Genomic DNA, 25,108 nt, shown 5'->3' with positions numbered 1-25,108 from the left:
ATATATATGCTGTAATTTTCCCACCCAGGTTTTAATTATGCCAATACCTCTATACCAGAACCTGGGAGAATATACTATGCGTAAATATGAGGCTGTAACTTTGGAATGTATTAAGAAAATAGTGTTTTGCAACAGTTTTAAAACTAGCATATCCAAAAAGCAGAAAAATAATATTTGTACTCTACAAGCTCTACAAAATCGGTGGATTAGAATTCAGCCACAAGACCTCAGATCTGTGCACCTTTAAAACACGTAAATAAATGTGTAAATTGAAAACAACATAGTGTACAAGTTTAGATTTCCCGACTGACCCATTTGTTTTGTGTCAGAGAACAATGGCAGTCCAACTATACGTGCTCTGCGTGACGCTGGCAAACACAAAGCTTCTCATTGGCTGCACCACTGAACAAAGCTAAAACAAGAGCAGGCTTTTTATACAATTTCACAGATTTGAGTTTCTTAGAACAATTCCAATTTTTGTCATGGACAATTTAGTTTTCAGTAGCGCCGATATTGCAATAAGCGTATGAGGACATTACTTAATGACTTTTTAAAGCAGAGTTTAAATATTCATTTCGGTATTCAAAAAAAAAACAATGACAAATGTCTAAAATTGCACGACAATGTTTACCATTTTTTGTGGAATTTGGGGCCTTTTTTCCAGCTAAAAGACAATTAACTCTGTAGTTGTGTTGTCAACGCTGATTTTAGCTGGTTGCTGCAGTGTTAGTCATTTCTTAACATCTAAAATGTGGATACATTAGGCGTACTCCACAAACACAACGTATTTGAAAACATAACCATCAGTTCAACACTGACGGACTTTTGTGTTGTTGATACTGCCGTCCCCTTTGTCCTCGCTAGCTTGCTGTTAGCCGCTTCGTGCTACCGTTGACACTAGCATCGAAAAAACGCTGCGGCTAACGATGCTATCTAAATCTCGTCCAAGTTGATAGCCAACGGCCATCAAACTATCATGGAAGTACTGTGTGTATTTTTGGGGCCGCTGCTACACAACGACACGCATACATTCAGTTAAAATGCTCACATTACACAACCAAGCCGAAGCCTGATAACAACAAAGGTGTATCAAATCTACAGGAAAAAAAGGGCCTCGCAGAGCACAATCCCATCCCGACATTGCTCGCCGGGATTCAAGACAACAGAAAAATTGCGAAGAGACATCCTTTAAAAGCCCGGCTACAGCGAAAAAAGAAGCCAGCTACTCGCCGGTCCAACGAACGACTAATTAAGTTTGACGCATACCGGATGCGAAACGTTAACAGTAAGTTGAATAGGGTGAAGAAAATGTGTGTTTTTATTACCTGCTAACACGCTTCACTCGCCAGCAGTAGACAAGGTGGTCACGTGACGTGAGCTGCCGCGGTGGATGCTCCCCTCTGATCCAACTCTCCCCACAGCACTTAAATGCTTATTATTACCACCAACCAGCATTGAGAGATTCAAATTGTTTTCGCCCTTGAACAGATTTATTTAGCGGATTTTGTTGCTTCACTTCCGATTCTCATATTTTTTAAAGTGCTGCACCGAATGATCAGAGGCTTATTCGTGTTAACTAAGTTCAAATGAACGAAAGTTTACTTTATAATAAGCCCTTCGATTGTAAAATAAGCAAACCATTACCACGTAGTCAAACATTAAACACTGCTTATGAGTATTATGAAATATCAGTCTATTTTTTATAAATGTTTGCTCCAAAATAAACTGTTGGACTATCACTACCTTTCAGCAAATGGCTTCAAATGTAAAAGGAATTGATGTTATGAATATTGCAACTAAAGAACCTGACTTCCAGGTTATCAAGAACTTCAAGGTGAAAGGTTGACATATAGAAAGAAAGACTACAGGCCATTCAGGAAAACCCGCAAGCACCTAAACGGTTTCCTGTTAAGCATGTCGCTTTGCACGTTGTTACCACCAGTGCAGAGCTTGCGAAATAATGGCAGCAGGAAGGTCTGGGAGCCTCTGCACTGCATGCAGAGAACGGGGCTGGGGATTACTTGTACTCAGAAGTCAAATTTTCAGATTCCAGTTGACAAAAATTATTTTGAAAAACAACTCCCAAATAAGTCAGAATTTAATACTTGTGATCATTTCAAGTCAGTAGCAGAGATGGTAGAGTACAGCCTCTTATTTGTGAGCGAGCATTTTCCTACTCTTTATCAACCCTTACAAAAGAAAGATATTAACCACCTGTAATTCTACTATCAGTTTGCAAATCTCTCCATCTAGTTTCCCGACTTGAAGAACACGCTCAACGGGGCGTGACGTGACTCATTGGCAGACCTTCGATTATCAGACTTGTGACATGACACGAAGCGCAGCAAAGAAGACGTACTCTGTCCAAGAAAGACTTTAGCTGCAGTTCTTCAGAAAGGATGGACTTGAGGCTGATTCCAAGTTATTTTCTATGATGAATTCTGCCTCCATTGTGTACATGGGCAAGATTTCTTCCTATGATCAACATGTGTGTCAGAAACAACTTTACCCAACAAATTTTCCAGCATGATGGAGCATTGTGTTACAGAGGCCAAAGCAGTTACAAAGTTATTCTAAGATCATGAAAATTGGGATCCAAAACAAACTGCAAAGAAATTAAAAGGTGGATCTTGTGTCATAGGCTGTGGATTATTAGTGATACACAAAACAGCACCAAACCAAGACTACCTAATGAGAAGGCATGTGAGACCAGAAGTTCCCAAAACATTTCATCTTCTGAGCCCCAACGTAGTGGAAGAACCTTGAGATAACTACGGGTTAAGTATACAGGCGTTATTTTGTAAGTCAAATGTGAATGAAAACATCAATTTTGATACCTTTTAGCTGTCATTTCTCCATTTTTTTTGTAAGATTAAAGGCAGGGTCTCCCAAAAAAAAAAAAAAAAGGTGGATGGGGRGGTTAAATGGGATCTTATTGGGGGTCCTGACCAAAACATTGACAACCTCTGGACTAGCACATTTCTGTAAAAAGAGCTGCTTAAGTAATTTTTATCAAGTTAACACCTCAAAAACAAAAAACAAACAAAAAAACAAACAACAAAACAGATACATTAATATACATTTTATTGTATTATTTACTCCTTTTTAAAGAATTAGATTTATATCCCCAAGTGTTTATATCTTACAATATCCTGTTTCAGTCATTTGTAAAAACATTCACGAGGCTTGTATAAAAAAAAAAAAGTGTCACCAAGGAGACGGATCAATCCACACAATTTCTTAGGCGTACACAGAAAATGTCTGCAACTGTCCTTAATGCATTTTCTTTTTTTTACGAACACACATATACACATTTATATATATATATATAAAATACACTTTAAAGTGTTGGTTGTTTAGTCAATACTTGGTCAGAATTGTTTCATTTCATGTAGAAAAGGAAACTGATGATTAACTCTGTGGCTGTCTTTCACAGAAAGATTTCAGGAAGGCAAAGACGTAGCTGAAGCCAACCCTGATTCTACATATAACGAGGGGAAGCACAGCCACTCACGGCTTGTTAAAAGAGAGGGCGAGTGGCTATGAGAGAAAATATATATATAAATATATATGTGCCAGGAGAATTTCCAAACATAATGAGCTTTCTTTGCATCACTTCTGAGAAACTGTTCCCGATGGATCGTATCTGATCATGCTATCAAAACCATCGTCCTTTAGAAGAAGCAAGATGAACAATCCTGACCAACAAAATGAAGTCGACATAAAGGTGGTAAAATAAATACAAATGAAGTAAATTAGATCATCAGCATGGGATCGCCCGTTGGATCAAAGTGGAGAAAAAAAATCATTTCTATATTACGTCCTAGCAGAGCAATAACACTGCACTTATCAATTCTAACACGATTTTTCTCCTTTACATCATCTCAGTGAAGATAAGAGGAAGAAGAAGAAAAAGAAATCTCTCACTTGATCCGGTTCTTTGTTTTACTTCTGAGAGCAAAGGAAAGAAGTACTTTGCGAGTGTTGATCGTTCTCAGATGTCAAACTGCACTCGAGCTCGGTCCATCTACAGGAATGGCATCAGTAATCCTTCAGTCATTATTGCTGTCCATTTATGCGAAAGAAGGAAAAACTATTTCAAGTGAATTGTTTTTTTTTTTGTTTTKTTTTTTGTTTTTTTTTTACAAATACACTTATTTATCACAGAGAAAGCAGCAGTTAACACTATCCTTGAGTACAAAAATAAGCGAGCAAAAGACCACAGCGTAATCCCTGCAGGTTGGATGTGAATGTATTAATGATGCTAAAATGAATATTTTTATTCTTAATGTTTTTCAAACTCTGAGTTTCTCAGTGGCAGACTTTGTAGCTCTTTAAATTATTAGTTAATTGTACATTTTATATACATATCTATTTATATTTGTATATATATATGTATATATATAAAAAAGGGGGTGGGGAGGCAAAACAGATAAAAGGTGAAAGGGGTTATTTGGGGAAGATGGGAACATAAAAGTGGACACAAATATACACAGCAACAACATTAAATTATGAAACATGCTCCTGAGTCCAAGTGTGAGCAAAACAGATGATCTGCTGATCAAAACAGATCCCAATGAAGGTGATGTGGATGAACTTAAGCGTGTAAGATGGAGGGACTTCCGTAGAACAATGGAGACGTAGGGAAGGAGCTGATTGACGAAAAGAGGAAGAGGCTAACTCCACAGTCCTGCGTAGTTTCCGTGCAGGCCAGAGCAAAGCGGCCCACCGGCTACGAACAGCTTGGTACCAGAGTCGTCATAGCAGTGGGTGTACACGGCATTGGGGAAGGAATGAATGTCTGAGAAGTAACTCCTCCACGTTTCATCGTGATTCTGAAAGCAGCCCAGAACAGGAAGGCAAGATTTGGAGATTAAACAACCTTTTTCTGCCATCTTTCAGTAAAGAAATCTTTAAAGAAAAAAGAAAAAAACGCTTACCAGCCAGCCTTTCCCTGTGGTTAGCTTAAGGATGCCATCTGGGGCACCCTTCCGATACCCGCTGGATGGATTGAAAGGGTTCTCCAGGAACCTATGAGCCCGGATGTCGTAGAAGAGAAGAGAACCTTGACCGGTACCCACAGTCACAATGTGCTCATAGAAACTCACAGATCGGATCCCTGCACAAAGACATAGCTAAGCATTAATGAAAGGAATCCAAAAGATACAGAGTAGGGATGCAAAGAATCAATCGACTTACAATTGTCGATTAATAGTTTATTAGATTAAAATTAGCTTAAATCGATTAATTAATAATATCCGCTTACGCCTTCTTTCAGTATTGTAGTTTGGCCGCCATGCAGCAGAGGGCGCCGCTGGCCATCCTTAAGCGGAGCCAGATACAGGAATAAAGATGGCAGAGCCACACCAAAACAAAAAAGGGTCCAACCGGAGTGCGGTTTGGGATGCTAAACGCACTTCGCGCGGTTCTGTTTTGAAATATAAACACTCGACAAGCTCCTGAAGCCATCTACTTTATAGCGCTCATTTGGTTGTGCTGCATGTCAGCGTATTGTACTATGACAGAAAAAAAACAAACAAAAAAACCTTTGCGCCAAATAAGCAGGTTTATTTTGCGGGCTGTCGTTAGTTAATGCAAGTCATCGAGCGAAGTTCTAACTTGCCTTCGAGAGCAACCACCGACCGTACTACCGTATGAATATTATGCCATTTATTCTTTTCATCTTTTTCTGTTCAGCAACATAATAGCTTCATGTTTGGTTATATTTTATAAATATGTTTAATAATGTGAGAGGGAAAAAAACTGTCAATTTAATACAGCTGATGAAATAATTTTAAAATGCAGTTTTTTCTCCATTAAGCATATAATGAAAAATGTAGTCCTTCGTGTTATAGAAAGACAGTTGGCCAAGAAGAAAACTTAGATTTTTAAGAAAGTGGTCACTTAACAGATGAAACAACTTTAGATCAACTCATTGATAACTTGCATCCCTTCTATAAAGCATATAAAGTTTAAAGTATCAAACGCCAAAACCATGAACTTAGTCAAGCTAAAATATTTTTAAGCAATATGTTGCTAACATTAAAATAAATGTAATTCTAAGAGTCAATCTAGTCAAAGAACAAGTTTGAGTTCCTCCAGGATGATGTGAATTCATCATTTAGTCACACAATTTTTTGTAAGTTTATTAGTGAGCATCAAGTATTTCAATAGAGTAAAATCCAACAATGTAAAATCTCTGGATTTTACATTTTCTTTGGAAATTCCACAGCTAACTTACCGCTTCCTCTCTCTCGAGAACTAACAGACTTGATGTTGTTGGTAGGCTGGCGTGGATCCAGAAAGGAAACATGGGCCTGAGAACCCACAGCATACACGGACCAGTCCTGTCCATATGCTAAACACACATTCTCTTTGCAGTGAGGCAGCTTGGTGGACAGTATCTACAGAGACGATGTGAAAATGGCAAGAATTTCAAGTTAAATTTGATATAAGAAGCACATATTTTCAACAAAGCGATATTCTCATGCTCCACAAATGTAGAAAACTGTAGCAGAAAATAAAAGACACATGCGATGTCAATCTACTTCCTGCATAGGTGAGCACAAAGAAGCAAACAATAAATCACAGAAGAGACCAAATGATTTAGTCATGTACCTTGCACAAATTATGCTCTGCTTTCCAGAGGTGAAAATAACCATCCAAGGACACGGCACCCAGCTCCTGACAAAGGAAAAACCGCACAGGAAGTCAAGACATAAGCCACTAAAATATGGGGCACCAGAAATGGAAAAAAAAAAAAAGAATGGGAAAAAAAAAAGTTTCTGCTGTTTTTAAGTATCTTTTCGGTCTCTTTTTAACAGAATGAGAACTGACTGCGCCGAGTTTAACCACACAGACAGGAAGGACGGATCAGAGGCCATTATTTATTAGTGAAAATGCAGTACTCAGACACTTTTCCATTTAAAATTCCTTTTTAATCCCAAAAGAAAGCTTACATTTTCTCCAAAGAGTCATTATAGACAGGTCTATGGTTTATGTTATTGATCAAATAAGATTTGATAAATTCTACATATAAAATTATAGCAAGATTACAAAAAGTTGCAGCTTTAAAATGACCAAAAATGTCCATCATAGCATCTCTGTGGATTAAAGTGCTTTTGATAACATGGAAAGTGACCAGTGATGTAAAGACCATGAAGCGACGCACTGCTGTCCCTCCCCCGTATGTTTCTGTGTAACGTTAATCAGTTGGCCTGCTAACTGTTTTCAAGGTTAATCTAATTATGGCACCACTGTTGACGATTACAGTAGTTATACAGATTATGATTACTCCACATTTTCCTGATTTCCTCATGCATTTTATTACTATGTCCCAAACTTTGAGAGACTCAACCAATAAAAATAATCATCTATTGAATGCAATGAGGGCAGAAAAACTTTATCCAACAAGCAGAAAATATTACCTGCCTGGTGATTTTCCTTTAAAATCTAACGTCATACAAAAGTTGTAGCATGAAAAAATATGTTTTTAGTTAAATTAATTAGACCACATTTTAAAGTGAATCCGCGCCATTTGTAACATGTGGTTGTTATACCAACTTGTGCCTAGTTTCATTAAAGACTAACCAGTTAAAAACAATTTCATTCCAATAAAGTTTTCATTTAACAACCCTTAATGCAAATGTTTACAAAGTCCATTTAATCCATCCACTTATTTTTATCAACAGTTTTTTTTTATTATAATGTATGCAATAACTTAAGCCGTTTTATACAGAGTTATAGAAGCAAGTATCAGGATTTATCTCTTAAAGATGAACATTTGACTCATCTGTGCTCAGAAACAGAAAAAAACTGAGAAAAAAAAAAAGAAGCCAAATTTAAGGGGGTTCAAACTGCGTAGGATCCAGAGGCGTTCTTACTTTATGGGTGTTATTGAAGGCCAGAGCACGAACTTTACAGTTGTATGGGTTGGTATACTCCTTGGGAATGTCCTTCAGGGCACGGTGGGAGATGTGCGCGTAAGACGGTACCGTGTCGTCACTCGGACTCCTCTCAGCCTGACCGATTACTTCCTCTGTGATCTCCCACAGACCCATGGAGCCGTCTCTGGACCCTGCAGATGAAAAGCCCACGCAGCGGATAAACAGCCAACCCAGTAAGTAGGTAAAAGGTGAGGATTTTCCAAAACGGTCACAGAAATAATTGCTAAACACTTTGCGGGACAGCAGCTTGGTTTAGAGAGCGTCTACCTGCTGGTTTTACTGTCTGCCCAGAGGTCGCACAGTTCATGCTTACTCACCAGAAACAGCCATGGTGTCACTGATCCACGCTATGGAGAAAATCCAGTCGTTGTGACCATCCTGGAAAACAAAATGGTTTTGGTGTGAAACGTCATAATATCCAAAAGAGTTACAAAATACTTTTTTAAAAATTTAATTATTCCTAATTAACAACACAAGGACCTTAAAATGTGTGTATTTGGAATAAAAACGAAACGCTGTAGGAAACACTTCATTTTCCACAGAATCTGAAACTCGTCTTTTGTATTTTTTCAATTTATCCTGTATAGGGTTTGCACTCAGAATGGGCTGAGCGGTTTTAAAATACCTATTACTACCAAAATAAATTACTGAACTTTTAAGTGATAGAAAATTTAATTTTCTCTCTATATCGAAATGCATCATCTAGCCTACTCTGCTTGAGACCTTCCCACTGTGCTGCAGCAATCCAGGGGTTACTGCACAGTGCTGCAGAATATTCCACTGTATTCGACACAATAGACGGGACAAGCTGCACACTTCTACCGCGGACTGCTTTGACCCCTTTAACTGACTGTGCTCTAGACAATATGGCACTTTGAGCGCTTTTGTGAGAGGATTTTAGGTTGGAAAAAACCCCATAGATCTCAGCAATGCCCACATGAAAACAACGGCTTTAAATATAACATAAACACAATGAGAACTCCACTTTTTTTTTGTGAAAACAAAAAATTTATTAGATAGAAGGTAAAAAATTTGCCAGAGGTTTTTTCCTGGTAAACCTCAACATATAAAAAATACAATACAAGAGTCACTTACATCTCCAACACAAACAGGGTCCAGTGTTGGCAGCTGGTAGATGGCTAAGCTATTGGGGTTATCTCCTCCAGTGGCAAGCAGAGTTTTTGAGGGGTTGAGTTCAATTGCGTGTATGCCACAGCCCTGCTGGTCCAACCGGGCGTGAGAGACCCCTGTTGGGAGATATTGCCGCCCTGTCGTCATAGCACCCACTGTCCCAGAGCCTGGTTCACTACACTCCCTGTCCTTCAGCATTGGAATGCCTGTTATTTTCCCTGTCAGGACATCAACGACAAAAAGCTGCAAACAAAGGAAGAACACGTAGCCGGTTAAGTCCAACGTATGCACGAGGAACATCAAAATATAAAGACGGGGCGCCAAAAACTGGATCAGCTCACCGTGTTGCACTTGGTCCCACACACCACCTGCCTATGGTTGAGCCACTGCGAAGCAAACACCTTGTTCAGCCGTCCCAGAGAAAACTCCCTCTCCTTGAGGATCCCAGGGAGCCTGCCGGCTGCGAAGCCACGCAGGCTCCGTTGGAGCCGCAACTCATGCTGCTGCTGGGGCCTGAACTCCCGTCCACGGAGAGCGCATACAACAGAGCGCCGACTGCCGCACCACTGCTGAGCATGCCGCGACGAACAAGAAATACGGATCCGCTTCTGTGGCGCTTGACACCAGCCCAGCTGTGGAAGAAGGCAGAGGGAAAGGTTCGAGCATCACGGAAGAGTTTTCATTAATTTGAGCGAGAAAAGGTCACCCTGCATTCTCAGCAGTAATAAAAAGTCGCTAAGCAATATTTATTTCTGCTAAGAGTCAAAACTGATGGAGCAAACTGTAAAAAGAAATTATAGAAATAAAGACATTCTTAGTGTTTGACTCATCTAAAATTAAAACATATTAAAAGTAAGAAATAAAAAAAACTCGGGTGCAAAACAACGACCTGTAGAAACGACACAGCGCAGTACTCATACCTTTTGTGATGTTGTAATCGCAAACAGTTTATGGATGGGAAAGAGGTGATAGATCAAAGCTAAGTAATTTGTAATGATGAGAAAGAAAATCATTCATGGTTACAAATGTTTTTACAAATGAGACGTGCATTTTATTGATGTCAATGCTTTGTAGAACCATTGACATGGAATAGTTGGAATATGTCTGAATCTGCTTTTTACATGCAAATTATGGGACTTCTTAGGGCATCCTGTTGCCCCTTTATTTAGGGGTATCAGAGTCAAGGGGACTCAAACACATGCAGTCCTTTGCAGATTTTGCTTAGAAAAAGAATGTACAAAAAGTACAATTTTTCTGCCATTTCAGAATGAACTATTATTTTGTGTTGGTCTATCACATATAATTTAAAAAGCATACATTCGAGTTTGTGATTACAAACAAAACATGAAAAATGATATATTTTTGCAAGGCAAATTATCAAACAAAGGTTTATGTTGACTAATTGCTCACAAATTACTACTACAAATAATGTATATTTTATCCCCAATTGACCCATTTTTATGAACGTACACAAATTCCGATGACAACCATAAGCCAACACACTCTAGCACATATGACGTCTCAGCTAACGCTGACGTTGGTAAAAATGCTATTCAATCAGATTCCAAATGTAAATCTCGTTTCCAGTCGAAATCAATTCAGTTCTTGTTGGTGATGAAAAGCTGATTTGACACACCAAGTGAAGCTAAGAGGTGTCACTTTTAAAAGAGCACCTGTGACCATGTAATTGCAATATAATAACAGCTGAACGTCAGCCTTCATCGGAGCTGAGCAACCACTGAGCTAACGTTAGCTCTTGTATTGTAACGGACTGCCGTTGGCGAACGTCGAGCTAACATTAGCGGATGCTGACCCTCAAATGGAAGCATGTAGAGTTCTTCTTTTAAAAAGTCTCTTGTGTGTGCGTTCTGGCTCATTGTGCATCCGTATAGAGCGGTAGTTAATCTGTAAGCTACCGCACGGATGCTAATAATGCTCCTGTCAGCTAACACTGGCTAGGACATAGTTAGCATGCTAATACAACCGGTTTCCGCCTACCTGTTGTTGGTCCTTCGGCTCTCCTGCCTTCCTTTTCCTGCTAACTGTTTTTCTCGCCATAATCTGACACACACAGTTCCTTCACCCACATGGAGGGTACAAGTAACACTGGATACTGGGTCATATAATGGCGATATGCTATTTTGTTCCTTGGCCCTCGCTGGCAGTGCCCGACGATGAGGTAGGGCGATCACATAAGGGTATGGTTGGTCAGAGCGAAGCTAAGATTAAGGTAAATATACAACTCCGCCTCCTGAATAATATGACCGCGAGGCCGCAGAAACTATCCCGTTTCCACTCAGTTTTTTCCTGCCAAGCTGTGTGCGAAGCGGCGGCAACGGCGAAAGCGTTGGGCAGTGCGCAGCCGCACTCAAATTAAACATCAACAACAACAAGGTCGTACGGAACCGAGAGCGTAATACGTGCTCACTGACGTCACTGGCGTTCCGGAGACGCTTTTTCTGTTTATTTGTTAGAAAGATACAGACACAGACACCCACATATTAGCTTGTCAAGTATTTTTGAATTCAATGTAATTTAATTAGCAGTCAGCTGATTCCAAGAATGGAGAAGCTTTGCAAGATCTGGCCAAGCTTTTCTGCGTTAATAATACGATCAATCTTCTGACGTCATTAAAATACTTTCATTCAAAATATATCAAGTTTGAATTCATAACTATTTCGCCACTAATCTGGAAGCAGTTCTGTTTAGCTCCCAGCCTTATATGTGGTTTCTTGACAGTTATACCTCTAGCAGATTCAGATTTGAAGTAAACTTTTGATTTCATAATATTTTATATTATTTTGACTTGAAAAAATGTTTACATCATCGAGTGGCCCAGCCAGAGTCTTGACCGAATTGAGAACCAGTGGGGAGGAGCTGCAGATTAGGGTGATGGCCTTCCAAAGTCAAAAAATTGGAGTTAATCTCTAAAGATAAATTGTCATTATAGAAGTGGAAGCATGCAAACAAGTTGCTAAGCAATTGTAAAAAGGAATTGACTGTTGTGATGAAAATAAAACCTTCCTTTTTTTCTTTACACAATGATTCTTCTTGTACATTGTTTTATGTTTTGTAATATCTAATGTCTCATTTCAGGAACAAAATTGTTTATTTTCCAAATCTACCAGAGTTATGAATATTTATTATTTTTAGGAGTAGCATAATTATCTGTTGTGTGCCACGGGGCAGGAAAATCTCTCAGTGAAGCAAAACTGTGTTTTGTACCTGTGATATTTTTTCTGAATTTAACACGTGAAATCAGAATTTTTATTTTGTATTTGAAAACTGGTAGTGTTGAAAGATCCTATTGAACATAGGATTTTGCAAAGCCGTATTTGAATTTTCTGGTTGTCTTCTTTATTCCTGAATGATTGCACAAGTCAGCGTGTGTTGGGTAAAACTAATCATTGTTCTATAATTTTATTTGAGTGTTTTATCTAAATGTGTTCAGTTACCTAACTGGCTCTGTTATTCTTTAAGATTCTTTCTTTATCCATGATGTAATTTCCCCCTCAATGTGTCCATCTGTTCTGTTATATCAGCACTGTTCCACTGAAGAAGGTCATCATAATAAAAGCCAGTTCCCAAGCAGAGTTGAGCAGAGCTCACCAGTCTTTGATCCCGAGCGGGTTGTGGATCTCTCCCTCTGCAAAGGAAGGCATAAAAACCTCATTGGTCTGGTGTCTGGTTCTTTACAGGTCTTGAGCTAATTTTAAAAACCCCAATAGTGTGACTCAACAAACCTTTTGTTTCCATGTCTCAAAACATCCTACTTCTGAAAACGCAGCCATCATCCATAGAGTAACTTTTTACGTCTAAAGATGAAAGCAACCTCTCCTTCATTGAAAGCTAAATATGAATAAGTCAAGATGACTCAAGACTTCTGTTCAAGACTGCATTGTTTAAGATCGTGCTTTATGTGGCACAAATGTGGCCTCTTGTATAATCTTAAAACAAGAAAATCACAAATATCTTGAAAATAATTTCTTAGACAGCAAGTCAGTTGGACTGAAACAATTCTTTATAGCTGTATCAATTTTCATGAACAGGTGCTGGCTTCCTCTGATTTTTCGTTGCAGGCAGGTTGCATGGACCCCTCTGCTACTGCATGCTGCTCTTCTTTATATTTTTTCTGCTGACCAACAGGCCACAGTTGGATTTTTCCATTTAACTTAAAACAATCAACTGTATTGTTGTCTCTTCAGCTGAACATTTAAAAAGAGACACAAAGCCAGGAGAAGGATTTGTTGTTGTTTGAAAGGTTCATATTTTACATTTAAATACTTGGGATAGAACACGAAGCTGGGCTAAAAAATAAACCGAGAAACACAATACTGAAAAGATGAGCATGTTTAATTGGTTGTATTTTCTAAATAATTTCACAGAAAATTAAACAGTTTGTCGAAACACATCAGTGAACTTGGAAAACGACACTGAGCTCACCAAGCTCAACTTTACCATTAACATTTCTTAGATCTGATTAGATTTGCTTTGTGTTAATGTGGAAACTGACTTTTTTTTTTTTTTTTTTTTACACAAACATGTTTTTACCCAAAACCTGTAATCCAAATAAAACTTTTAAAAAATCAGAACACAAACAGCCAAAGGTGCACAGTTTTAATTAATATCTGTGGATAACAAAAATCTAACAAGTCAAGTGTGAAGACAATAATACCACTTATGTGTTTTCTTTATTTTTAACCATAGAAACAAATAAAAAAAGGAAGAAGCAGCTGTCAGTCATGTCAAACCTATTTAACTTAAAGTGCTTCCTATAGAAACTCAACTGAATTATTACGATATGGAAATTCCAACTCTGTAAATAATTATGAGTCAGGGAGTAATCCATGTGTTCTAAAAAGTCTCAGTCATGTAGTCTGAAAGGTATTTTAGACTCGACAAATATGTTATATCCCAAAAGTATGATTATAAACATAATTTCATTGGTTTTAGTGTCTGGATAAGGCATGGGCCAGTCATGTGTATATGCTTGATGGATAACAGCCATAACATTTTTCTTTAGTCCTTTTAATGAGAAGCCAGAGTGACTGTCGCCAGTTGTAATGGTAAAGTAACAGTGCTGTAAATAAGCATCTGTGTTTATTCTTTATTTCTCTAAGTTTACAGTGCTGAGAAAAATTATTAGCCCTTACAGATTATTCTAGGTTTTTCTTGCTTTTACATGTAAATATTCCAGATCATCAAATTCTAACACAGGACAAACATAACCTTAGTAAATACAAAATACGCTTTTCATTTATTAAGTGAATGAAAGTTATCAAAATAACCTGACCCTAACGTGAAAAATTAATAGCCCCCTTTATAGTTTGTTGTATCGCTGTTGTATCACCGCTTACTGCAAATGTTAAGTTTTGGGGTAACGTGAAGTGAGTCTTCCGTTGAAATGGAGGAATTTTGGCCCAATCTCCTTTGCAGAACCATTTTAATTCAGCCTCGTTGGTGAATTTTTGATGCCATGCCATCGATTTAAATCTCAACTTCACTCCAAAATCTTTTTTTTGTTTTTAAAGAGTTATTGGCTGTGCTTTGGATAACTGATCCAAGTCCGCTTGGGCCCAAGGTCACAAGCTAATGGCTGGACATTCTCTTACAGGATTTCCAGATAAAGGGCAAAATGAAAGCGCAACGTGTCCAGTTACTTAAACCACCGTACACCACTCCATTATGTGGATATAATCTTCTTTCTCTGGATGCCATTAGCTTGACATACTTAAAGGTTTACAGAACATTTCCCTATAACTCTTGGAACTCATCAGTGTTTATAGTGGCAAATGAAAGACGACCTTCAGGATCTTTTTGGTCAGCAGTGGCTCAGGCACTGGCACCTTCCCATTGATATCACTATGGACATCTTCATTGTTCTTCACCCCAGCTTCTTCAAATCTAGCAAAATTGGTGTGAAACATTTGTGCTGGTGGCCTCTAGAAACAATTTTTTAAATTAATATCTTTAAAATAGCAGCACAAATATTTTTACTGCACAAATAGTTGACACCAAATTTGTTAGATTTGGGTAATGTGGGAGGGCTGGTTGACCATTACACTTTCATCAATATTTTCAAAGCAAATGCAGCACAAATGAAAATCGAGTTGATTAACACCACTTTTGTCTGATTTGAAGAAGGTGGGAGGTCTGGATGACCTTTCATGCTTTCTGGAAACAATATCTTTAAGATGATAGTGGCACAAACACTAACAGTTGACACCAGTTTTGTTAGATTTGAAGGTGAGGGAACCAACTTCACTCAGGTCTTTCCTTACTGCTTAAATCAAGAACACTGACTTTAACTGGCGGAAATGGGGACTATAGTGCATTAGATGATTTTTTTTTTTTTTTTTGCAACTTCCTGGACGACTCATCAACTTGCCATTAGAATTATTTTTGTAGGCATGTCTCTCATGGGAAGGTTCACCACTGTTGCATGCTTTAATAATGGTTCTCACCTTTGGTCCAAACGGCTTTTTAACCCTTCCCAGATGTCATGATACAGATATCTTATTCTTTTTTGCTCTGATTTCTTCAGATGAGAGCATGATGTGCTGTTTTAGCCTATTTCATGTTGCCTGACAGGTTCTATTTAAGTAATTCAATGAGTCTACAAGTCTGGCAACAGTTGGGCCTTGGTGTGGCTGATGAAACTAGGACGCAGAAGAAAAGGTTAACAATGGCCAAATCATTATTTAACAATAGGGGCAGGTTGGATAATTTTTTTATCTAATGAGAACTGTATTTTGTAACTAATCACCTTATAATTTTCTCAAAATATTTTGTTACTTTTCAGCGTGTGTCAATATAAAATGTTTTGGATAACTACAATTGAAAAAAAAAATTAATTAAAAATCTGTTAAGATTATTTTAGCAACAAAAATAACTATTGCTCATCTTTTTTTGAATAAAAGCAATTAGATTGTTGTACACATTTACTACATTTCTTGACAAGGAACAATGGTAGTATCTTTTTTTTTTTCTTTTTAAAGATTATCACAATCTCAAACCGGCCCATGCCTTGTGTAGATAGAGGGCTTGCCTTTGAATAATACATGAAAATACTCAACCTGCCTGAGATATGGGACAAAAAAAAAGTACACGGGGGTCAGGGGAGGAAATCAAGAGTCCAACCTCAGCCTTGATTAAATTTTGTCATATTAAATTCAGTGACAGAAAACAAATGATAGAAATCAATAAAACAGAAACTTTCATCCACATTTCCAGTAAGGCTTTAAAGACCATTCCTTTTAACATTTTTGGAGGCTCAAAGTGCAAGTCAACAGTCATACAACATGAAATGCGTCTATTGCACTGTAATTTGGCTGCAGAAAAACAAACAACCCTCGCTTATATTATTATTTTTTTTGTTGCCCCTCACTCTTTCAGTCTGCAAGCAGACGCTCTGGACAGTTCTATAGCGTTGCATTTGTACGTCAACATATCTTACATAATCAAACCGAACTCCAAATAAATCTTAAATCAAAGTGTCAGTGTACTATTTTAAATAAGATCTGAACAAATGTAACACGTGTGTGCCTGTGCGTTGTATGATCAGTGACATTGGGGCAAGAGATATATTGTATTTCTTTTAGGGGGAAAAGTTTTCCCACTGTTTCTTTCCAGTGCAGGCGGAAGAGTGCAACAAAACACTCTTTCATTTTCAGAGTTTTCATGACTAATGCAATTCCTAAAACAGAAAGCAAATAAATGGAACCTTTAAACAGACAAAATGATGTCCAAAATGAACAGAAGAAAAAAATTAATAAGACATGAATGTAAGAAAAGCATAAAGAAGAACAGAAATAGGTCCTGGGCACTACAGCTCAGAGGGCACTTCTTGAGAGTCAGCTCTGTTCTGTGATTGTGCCTTTCACTGTAAGCTGGTTCAATTAGAAAGGAGGGCCTTCTCTCGACCTCTCCGCTCCCATCACCATTTTAAAGTCTGCAGCGAGCAGTGGAACATGGCAGCTGTCTTATCAAAGAGTTTAAGTTCCCTCAGGTCTTCCCATGAGGCGCACACAGCCTACCGCTAGCTCCTCCCCCGTTTAATTGTGCAGTTTCTCCTGCATTCATCGAAAGACTTCCAAGAGGAAGCAAATTAGAGTGGCGTCGAGGCGCCACAGCCCACATTTCCCAGCATCAGTCATTTACTCCAAAAACACAGCAGTACCTGAAATGAGCATTTAGTATTGGTACAGGTTAACTCAATCCAATCTAGGCACACAAACTTTCAGATGTGCTGAGGCGTGGTATGTTTTAGCACAGACAGAAATCGCCTCCCAGGTGTCCTTTCCACAGCCAAGGCAAAAAGGGCGGGGCGTAGCGAGATAAGGTAGGCAGAGGGAAAGGGGTTTCAGGGTGGGAGCGGAGACAGATGCCTGGGGTAGAGCTTTGGCTTCCCCGCCGGCTGGGCTCAGCTCGCAGCGGCGCGGGCCATCAGATCCTCCAGAGCCTTGTCCTGATCGTTGTTGTGGACTAGCAGAACCTCCTTGATCGCGTGTCTCTCGAACCCCATTTCACCAAATCTGGACATGAGTTCAAGATACTGCAAGGCCTGGAAACAAATAATGAAAAGTAAATGATTAAACAGTGTAATCTGCAATGAAATCATTATTAAAGAGGTCAAGGGAGTGTATTCCTTTCTCTTAAGATCAAGAGAAAAGTACAAACCTTTTCTTCTGAGCACTGGTACATTTCTAAGCACTCTTCCACAGCGCTGGCATCAAAGCCTCTCTCGCACAGACGACCATGAAGAAACAGATAGTCCAATACCTTGGACAGAAGATAGATGAAGGTCAACCATTGTTTTTACTAACTTCCCTTTTGTAGAAGCAATAAAAACTTGCTTCCTCTTTAACATACACTTAATTTAGTTTCTCTAAATGGGAGCAATGAAGTAAAATGTCATATTAAAAGGTCTTAAAAATTCTATTTGTGCAAAAACGTTTGAGGTTTATACTAGGGCATGGTGGCATTTCTAAGCTGATAGTTTATCTTTATTTTTTTAAAGTTGATCACAGTCTCCGGGAACTTAAGATCGTTTATCCATAGTTTCCTGCTTTTCTAGGCTCTCAATGACATGATACATATATGCAATGCTCTTCAAGTTGGGAAAGAGAGGAGAACATGCATCTCCAGTATAGCTGGGTTCATGCTGTTCCAATTATTGGAGGTCTTGGACAAGATGTTCTGGTTGGAAGAATTGGAAGAGAATCTCTACATCCTGACTTGAATTACTGCTCTGTGGCCAACAGACAATTAAGTAGCGCGCGACCAAAGACAACCAACCACAGATATCAAGCAGCGACAGAAATGTTCTGGAATAATTGTGCAATGAAATTTCTCTCAAAACAGACAAGTATTTCTTCTCTTTCTTTCTAGTAAGCGACTGCTTTCCGCTTATGTCCCCCTTGAGCCCCCTTTCTCCCTTCCCTTTGTGCAACTACTAAAATAAACATCAACACTAGAGGTGTGTCGATCGATCGGCCACCGATCATAATCGGCCGATTTCCGTGAAAAAGTGTATGATCGGTGATCGCCGATCACGGTCTCTTGTTGCCGATCACACAAACCGATCACCTGCATCTCATTTCTCAGCCTGCCTGTGCAGCTGGTCTCTTTCCTTCACACTGCGCAAACGCGCAGCAACAAATCCTAAGCGATGTGGAACTATATCGCACTGAGTGAATGGGGAATTTTGCGTGTTGCGGTGGAAAACTGAAGCACGGCAAAATGCATCAACAAGACGAATCTAATATGGCATAAAAACAATGCCATACTTGACGGAGTTTGGCTACATCGAGACTCACTGCAGTAAAAAAGACGATCAGATAGCAGGTAAAGCAGCGCACAGCTACAAACGGTCAGAAAGCTAGCATGACGGTCAGAAAGCTAAACAAATAACCCGCAAAATTATTTAAGTCTTCAAGCTGCAATGTAAGACGCTGGTTCTGATCTCGCTGTTGAACCGCTCCTTTAGCGCGACGGAGCGCCGCTTCTGCTCCACCTGGTAGTGACTCTCACACTGAACCTCTGTTTAAAGCTGCAGTATCTAACTTAAAAAAAATACATTTTACATACGTATTAAAACTTTCGCTGTCCTAACATGAGACAGATGATCTCTGAAAAAATAATCGATCTCCTCCCAGCTCTGCATAATTACWCCGCTCAGTCAGAAACAGCCAMTCAGAACTAGCAGTAATCAGCTAGCCGCMRTGCTATCAGKAAGTTTTCATYCAGTAACTCAGGATTGTTTATTGTAATGGAACCTGTATTTGCCTTTGAATGTTAAGTTTTATACTTGAATTTTTTGGCAATGTTGAGAGGTAGGTTTTATTTTGACCTTTTGCATTATTTAGCCTCTTCAGAGCCTTCATAAGTTTTCAGTCTGTTGAAGATAGTATTACCGATAGCAGTACAATTTGCACAATGCCTGTTTTGTTTAGTTTTCTTCTTGGAAAAAATCATTAAAAACAAGTTTTTGTCTAAATTAAGGTGTATTCATGGTTCCTTTTTCCACATAATGTAACCGGTAGTGTTTGTGATAAAAAAAAAATAATTATGTGATCGGTATCGGTGATCAGAATCAGCAGGAAAAAACCTGATCGGCACATATCTAATCAACACCCATGACTTGCATTTATTATTGGACCAATAAAGAGAATCAGCCACGCCAGAAAATCTTGGCTCTCCCACAGCACAATGTAACAGGAGCTACAACCAAGAATTGATGATATCTAGCTTGCATAGTGTTAAAGTGTGGCATGCTAAATGGAAAGAGTTGCTTGCCTAAAACGTACCCTTACACAAGTCAGAGCAACAATTAAAATGTTTAAAATAAATAGAAATGTGACAAGGATGGAGATTCTTTAGTGTCTGCACAGTAGCCTAAGACCAGATGCTCCCAGTAGTTTACCCTTTCTGCACAGCAATGTTATTTAACTGTCATATTTTTAGTCATTTGTGTGTTAGGAGCCTCCGTTTTGTATTAATGTTCAGCCACTCAAACTAAGATATTTAATTTGCTGCATGTAGATACACATTCAATGTTTTGGTAACCAACCTGCTCCACGTTCTGGCCCTGTCTCTGCATGGCCCGTAAAACTTCCTCATAAGAGTAACCCATTCCCACAAGCGTCTCCACACACTGACGTTCGCTGGGCGTCATGCTGAGGAGAGCTCCACCGCACGGCAGACCAGTAGATCCTGTTCCAGGGTTGGCCTAGTTAAAGGACGAAAACAGTGAATATCGAAGGGTTGCATGAATCTCAAGCAGACGTGCAGAGTGCTCTTTAACACTCACCGGCTTTGGCGTTCCACTCTTGTTGTGGTTGGATGGCTCGGGGGCGACAATGACTTGTGTTTTTGGTAATGCTGGCGGGCTGCCGTTGGTTAGGTTCCGTCGGGGAGAAGGAACGGGAACGGGTGCAGGACTGTACTTTACCGACTCCGGTTCACCAGAATCGGAGAGTTTGGGGAACGTCAGAGAGCGGATGTTACAAGGCCGATCGTCCGTGTCAAAGCCTGCTCTTCCGGGATGTCCCACTTTGTCCATATCCAGCAAGGCAACCAAGCCGTTCGGCTTGTGAGCGAAGCCTGGCTTAGAGGAGATGCTGGTGTTGGTGCTGGGTGGAGACGGGCTGTCTCCACAAGATACTGAACTTTGCTGAGGTGGAGACACAGATGGCGGAGGCTGAGGTTGGCTCTGCAGAATGTTCCTCAGCTCTTCCTTATCATCCAGGGTTTTCAGTTCCAGCTTGTCGAACGGGTCTTCCTCCCGCTCAAAGTCGGCTAGGTTGAGGTTTTGTGGCTGTGGAGTGCTGTCCTGGGATTTTCTGGGGCCGAGTCTGGGGGCCGGCAGTGGAGTGAGGATGGCGTTGTGACTGAGTCCAGCAAGGACCGGGTTCAGGGCTGGCGGCAGAAGGTCCTGGTCCTCCGCCGCGGAGCGAAGGTTGTTCCCTCCACCTCCATCAGCATCCCGAGACAGAGACTCCATGCTCTCAGCCTCCTGCTTGGCTGCTGCCTCCTCCGCTCTGGCTGCTGCTGCTCTGGCGTCAGCAAGTTCTATCCCCCAGCGAACACTTCGCCTCTCCAATGTAAAGTCATACTGTTCAGAAGAAAAAAGGAAGGAGAAGGAAGATGGAAAAGTAATTACATCCGTCACGATAGCCATATGGTGTTAACATTCCAGTTACAGGAACATCTTTTGCTCGGCTACACCTTAAATATTCACTTACTTATAATGACAAACTACGCATTAGGAATTTAAGATCCGTTATGTATTGGTTTAACACCAATTTGGAAGTTTCTTGAGATCAGAAAAATACAGAAACAATCATGGAATGAGTTTAGGCATGAACAGAGAGGCAACACTTCATCACTGTACAAAAAATGATTTCATTACATTTATAAAACAACAACAAAACTAATGGATAATGGTAGAATTGAATGTATTAAAATCCTCTTTCTCAATCATCATTTTACACAGGTAATCCAACATGTAACTGAAAAATAGACTTAAAAGATCTCTATGTCCTCTGTACCTTTGTGTCTGCAAGTACAGCTCCATAATCTGGCATAAGGAAACCAATGGGTAATCCCACTTTAGCTGGACGCCGGAATTTGTCGTTTATCTTGAAGGGAACATCATCAAGGTAGCTGATGGGTCCTGTACAGGGAAAAGAAGGAGACTGTCAAGGTTGTACAAAATACTGCAAATATATCATCATCACTATATCCATGTGTGCAATAGTGTCATGAACTTGCATTTTTCATGCTAATGTAATAGTTAGCCAGTTGAACAGAGTCCGAGATGACATTACCACAAAACGTTAAAGGTCAGAGTGATGGAAGCACAGATGAGAAAGAGAGGACAGAAGATAAAAGGCATAAATTGCACATGATATTGGTATCGCAAAATATATAAATATTATCGTCACTCTAAGATTTTCTGTAGTGCAGCCCTAAATACTGAAAGCATAGACATAGTCACCCTAAAGTAGGACCTTAAAGTAGAAATGCATCGAGAAATCGACCCGTCAGAAATTCAAACCTTTTTCTGATCAGCAAACACATCGTAGCTAAACAAACAAGTTGCCTTACAACACTCTCTGGTGAGGAAGTTGCAACTGAGATGAGAGAATAGAAAACAGTACAGAATAGAATATCCCTTATTCTTCCTCAATGGTGCGACTCAGGTGTAACAGCAGTGAAGATACAGGCAAATGGAAGCACACAGATTTACAGAGACAAAAAAGGCCTGCAAATACATGAACATATAGTCCATTAATCCTTATTTAATTCCTGTTAATGTTTATCTATTTACACTAAGTGTTTGCACATGTGAGCGCTTATAAACCGAAGTCAAGTTCCTTGTTTGTGAACAACCTTGGCCACTAAAGCTACACTGATTGTTTAAAAGTATAGAAACAAAACATACAGATGTGAGGCTGTACAGTAAGAGCAAATGTATAGCATGTGGAAAAAAAACTGTACAGTTAAAATAGCATACTCTAAAAGAAAAAAATTGATTCAGCTAACATTGTAAAGAAGCTATTTAAATGAAAGCTTTACAAAAACTGATGAACTTGAAGCCTCTGTGTTACACATTATTTAACTCTGAGTTGGCAGAAAATAAAAGAATCAAAAATAAGGTCTTACCATTGTTATACACGTCTGATCCAGACTTCTTCGCAGCCATTTAGTCCCTAAAAAAGAAAAAAGCATTAAATGTTTTGAGGGAGGTTGTAGTTTAAAATAAAATAAGAAAAAATTAACTGAATGAATTTAAAGTTCACAATAAACTTTAAATTCTTTAAACACACTGTGTGTGTGTGTGTGTGTGTGTGTGTGCGCGCGCGCTAATTGCAAACACACACAGAATGACGCAAACTTAATTACTAGAATAAAATACTACGATAACAATGCTTTATTTATTTATTGAGTTTAAATGTAAATGACTGTGCCTTTATCAGATTCAAAAACTACTTAAATTTATCCACGAGTGTGTAAAGCCACAAACCACACATTCCAAATTATTATTGCGCATAAAATAAATACGAAGTGAACATGGAAAAGTTTCAGAGACTATACTGCATCCCCCCCCAAAAAATAGGCCTTTCCTGGTTAATACAGATTTTTGTTTTTCTTTGAGGTTTTATTTTTATCAAAGTCAAAAGGCAGCTTCAAAGTAGCCAAATTATGATTAATCATTTTCTGGTTTAAAAAATGTGATTAGTTTACATTCAGTTTTGAAAGATCCCCCAGCCCCAAAGATTGACAGGATTTCATTGATCAGAACTGACCAGAACTTCCCCAACCCATCCAAAACAGATAGTTAACAAAAACTAGTTTAAATCTGAAATCAATTCCATTGTTTTGTCACATAGCAACAGAGCCTGATTGTAACGAAAACAAGAAACTCTGGAACAAATCCGCACTGCACAGAACTTTGAACCGATGAGATAAAGTAAACAAAAACAAATTAATGACGTAGTACTAATCACAGATATAAAGTATGCATTTGCTAGCAAAAACTGTAACTTTAAACGAACCCCAAAGCAAATTTTACTTTGGTGTGTTTGCTGTGTATAGATGTCAATCCGCCATGGATCACTCATGACCCGCTGGATCTTGTGATCAAGGCAGCGCTGTGTCTATGTCGGATTTCTCATAACTTCAAGCATGAAGTCCTTAACATAGTAGTCACCCTACAGTTAGTTGCTAATAGTACTTTGGGATAAAGTTATACAACACCATACCTTCACAAGTTGCTGTTCCGCATTGCTATTCAACATCTTAGCATGTCACGGAAGCACAGGGTACGTTGATATATTTCAGAGATAAGTGATAACTGTAAGGATAGGTCAGCTAACTTAAACGACAGGAATCGAGTAAATTAATTCCCTATATCCTAATGCAAACGTGACTAAAACTGGGTCATTGTAGGCCATCAAGTGTCAAATACAGCTTATAATATGCTCTGTCAGACAGTTAAGTTTTACATATTTGAATACATTTGGATACCTTTAGCCACAGCTAGAATAACATGTACTTATAGAATAACGCGCTGGCCGCTATCAAAATGCTTAAGTTTCAAAACTCGACGTAGCTTATTTTAGTTGACATTTGGTAAAAGAAAAGGCAAACTGAAAGTACACACTGCCAAACACAACCAGAGAGTGTAATGGTCCTCGGCGTACGCCACTGTTCATGCTAATACGCTTAGCTTCGGCTGTGGCCTGACTTGTAACGTTACGTGCTGCCACCGCCCCTCACACAGCTAAACAACTGGCCCGCAAATTAAAAACAGAGCTTTCTCACCGGTATTGACTCCGTCTCTTCCTTACGAAATCCAAACGACGCCCAATCACGTTGGTACTACGTTAAAAACTGTTTTAAGAATCAGTTTTATTTCAAGTAGAACCTCTTTCCTGCTTCGCCGTAGGTCGCCATCTTGGTTTGTCGAGCTCCCTCTACTGGTTCCTATATGATGTCACTCACTTCCACGACGTCAGACTGAGATAACGCAATGGTTCATAAACCAGCTGAACTAGGACAGTAACTCTTTTTTTTTACAATCATAATGTAATCTTAATTTACATTATGATTGGAAAATTTATTTATTTCATTAATTCAATTGAATTTGATTCATGTGAAACTCAGAAGATGTGAATTCATTATACAGAGTGACATATTGGGCGTATTTCAAGAATTGTTTTTCACAATTATATCAGAAACTCAATTAAAAGCCAAAAACCTGGAGCAATGCAATCATTCGCTATGCTTATTTTAATTATATTTGATCATTTGTGCGATAAATATTTTGGTTCTGATCCCTGAAGTGTACTGAAGTTTTTGGGATGTAACTAAAAACACATTTTTAAAGATTATTCTAAAACATCTTCTAATGTAACATATTAAACGTACAAAAAAATGTACAGCAATTTTTTGGATTGCTGTATAATCCGAAAAAGTGCTAATTTAAGGGTTTGAAATTAATCTTGATACTCACGGTAGTGCAA

The 25,108-nt window shown here is 39.0% G+C and overlaps 3 protein-coding genes across 4 annotated transcripts in view; all 3 read right to left on the bottom strand.

The window, feature by feature from the left end:
- Positions 1-1,426, bottom strand: part of ubap2a (ubiquitin associated protein 2a) — a 17,755-nt gene extending 16,329 nt beyond the window's left edge. Inside the window, exon 1 of one of the 2 annotated variants that reach the window (XM_008409477.2) lies at positions 1,326-1,426. The gene's annotated coding sequence lies outside the window, so the exon portion shown is untranslated. The remainder of the gene's footprint in view (positions 1-1,325) is intronic. The other variant, XM_017304666.1, reaches the window with a different exon arrangement.
- A 1,641-nt stretch (positions 1,427-3,067) lies between these two features.
- On the bottom strand, positions 3,068-11,458 carry dcaf12 (DDB1 and CUL4 associated factor 12). Its single transcript, XM_008409476.2, has 9 exons — positions 11,076-11,458; positions 9,419-9,709; positions 9,042-9,320; positions 8,264-8,324; positions 7,884-8,077; positions 6,619-6,684; positions 6,242-6,404; positions 4,941-5,119; positions 3,068-4,835 (listed from the first exon to the last, which is right to left on the bottom strand). The coding sequence occupies exons 1-9, from the start codon at positions 11,133-11,135 to the stop codon at positions 4,677-4,679; spliced, it is 1,452 nt and encodes a 483-aa protein (XP_008407698.1). The 5' UTR covers positions 11,136-11,458; the 3' UTR covers positions 3,068-4,676.
- A 4,765-nt stretch (positions 11,459-16,223) lies between these two features.
- On the bottom strand, positions 16,224-24,571 carry ubap1 (ubiquitin associated protein 1). Its single transcript, XM_008409474.2, has 7 exons — positions 24,408-24,571; positions 22,746-22,792; positions 21,629-21,753; positions 20,389-21,192; positions 20,149-20,307; positions 17,757-17,858; positions 16,224-17,640 (listed from the first exon to the last, which is right to left on the bottom strand). The coding sequence occupies exons 2-7, from the start codon at positions 22,783-22,785 to the stop codon at positions 17,500-17,502; spliced, it is 1,371 nt and encodes a 456-aa protein (XP_008407696.1). The 5' UTR covers positions 22,786-22,792; positions 24,408-24,571; the 3' UTR covers positions 16,224-17,499.
- Positions 24,572-25,108: the final 537 nt, after the last annotated feature.

This window comes from Poecilia reticulata, linkage group LG5 (assembly GCF_000633615.1).
Source record: "Poecilia reticulata strain Guanapo linkage group LG5, Guppy_female_1.0+MT, whole genome shotgun sequence".
Taxonomy (NCBI): Eukaryota; Metazoa; Chordata; class Actinopteri; order Cyprinodontiformes; family Poeciliidae; genus Poecilia; species Poecilia reticulata.
This window is presented reverse-complemented; position numbering and strand designations above follow the sequence as displayed.

Bases quoted from the DNA above. Each gene is read 5' to 3' on its own strand.
- ubap1 (XM_008409474.2), bottom strand. From the start codon at position 22,785: ATGGCTGCGAAGAAGTCTGGATCAGACGTGTATAACAATG. The intron at 21,754-22,745 runs GTAAGACCTTAT...TTCCCTGTACAG, and splicing joins ATCAGACGTGTATAACAATG to GACCCATCAGCTACCTTGAT. The intron at 20,308-20,388 runs GTGAGTGTTAAA...TCCTTTAACTAG, and splicing joins AGAGTGGAACGCCAAAGCCG to GCCAACCCTGGAACAGGATC.
- dcaf12 (XM_008409476.2), bottom strand. From the start codon at position 11,135: ATGGCGAGAAAAACAGTTAGCAGGAAAAGGAAGGCAGGAGAGCCGAAG. The intron at 9,321-9,418 runs GTGAGCTGATCC...CTTTGTTTGCAG, and splicing joins GTGGGACCAAGTGCAACACG to CTTTTTGTCGTTGATGTCCT. The intron at 5,120-6,241 runs GTAAGTTAGCTG...GTCTTTGTGCAG, and splicing joins TTCTCGAGAGAGAGGAAGCG to GGATCCGATCTGTGAGTTTC.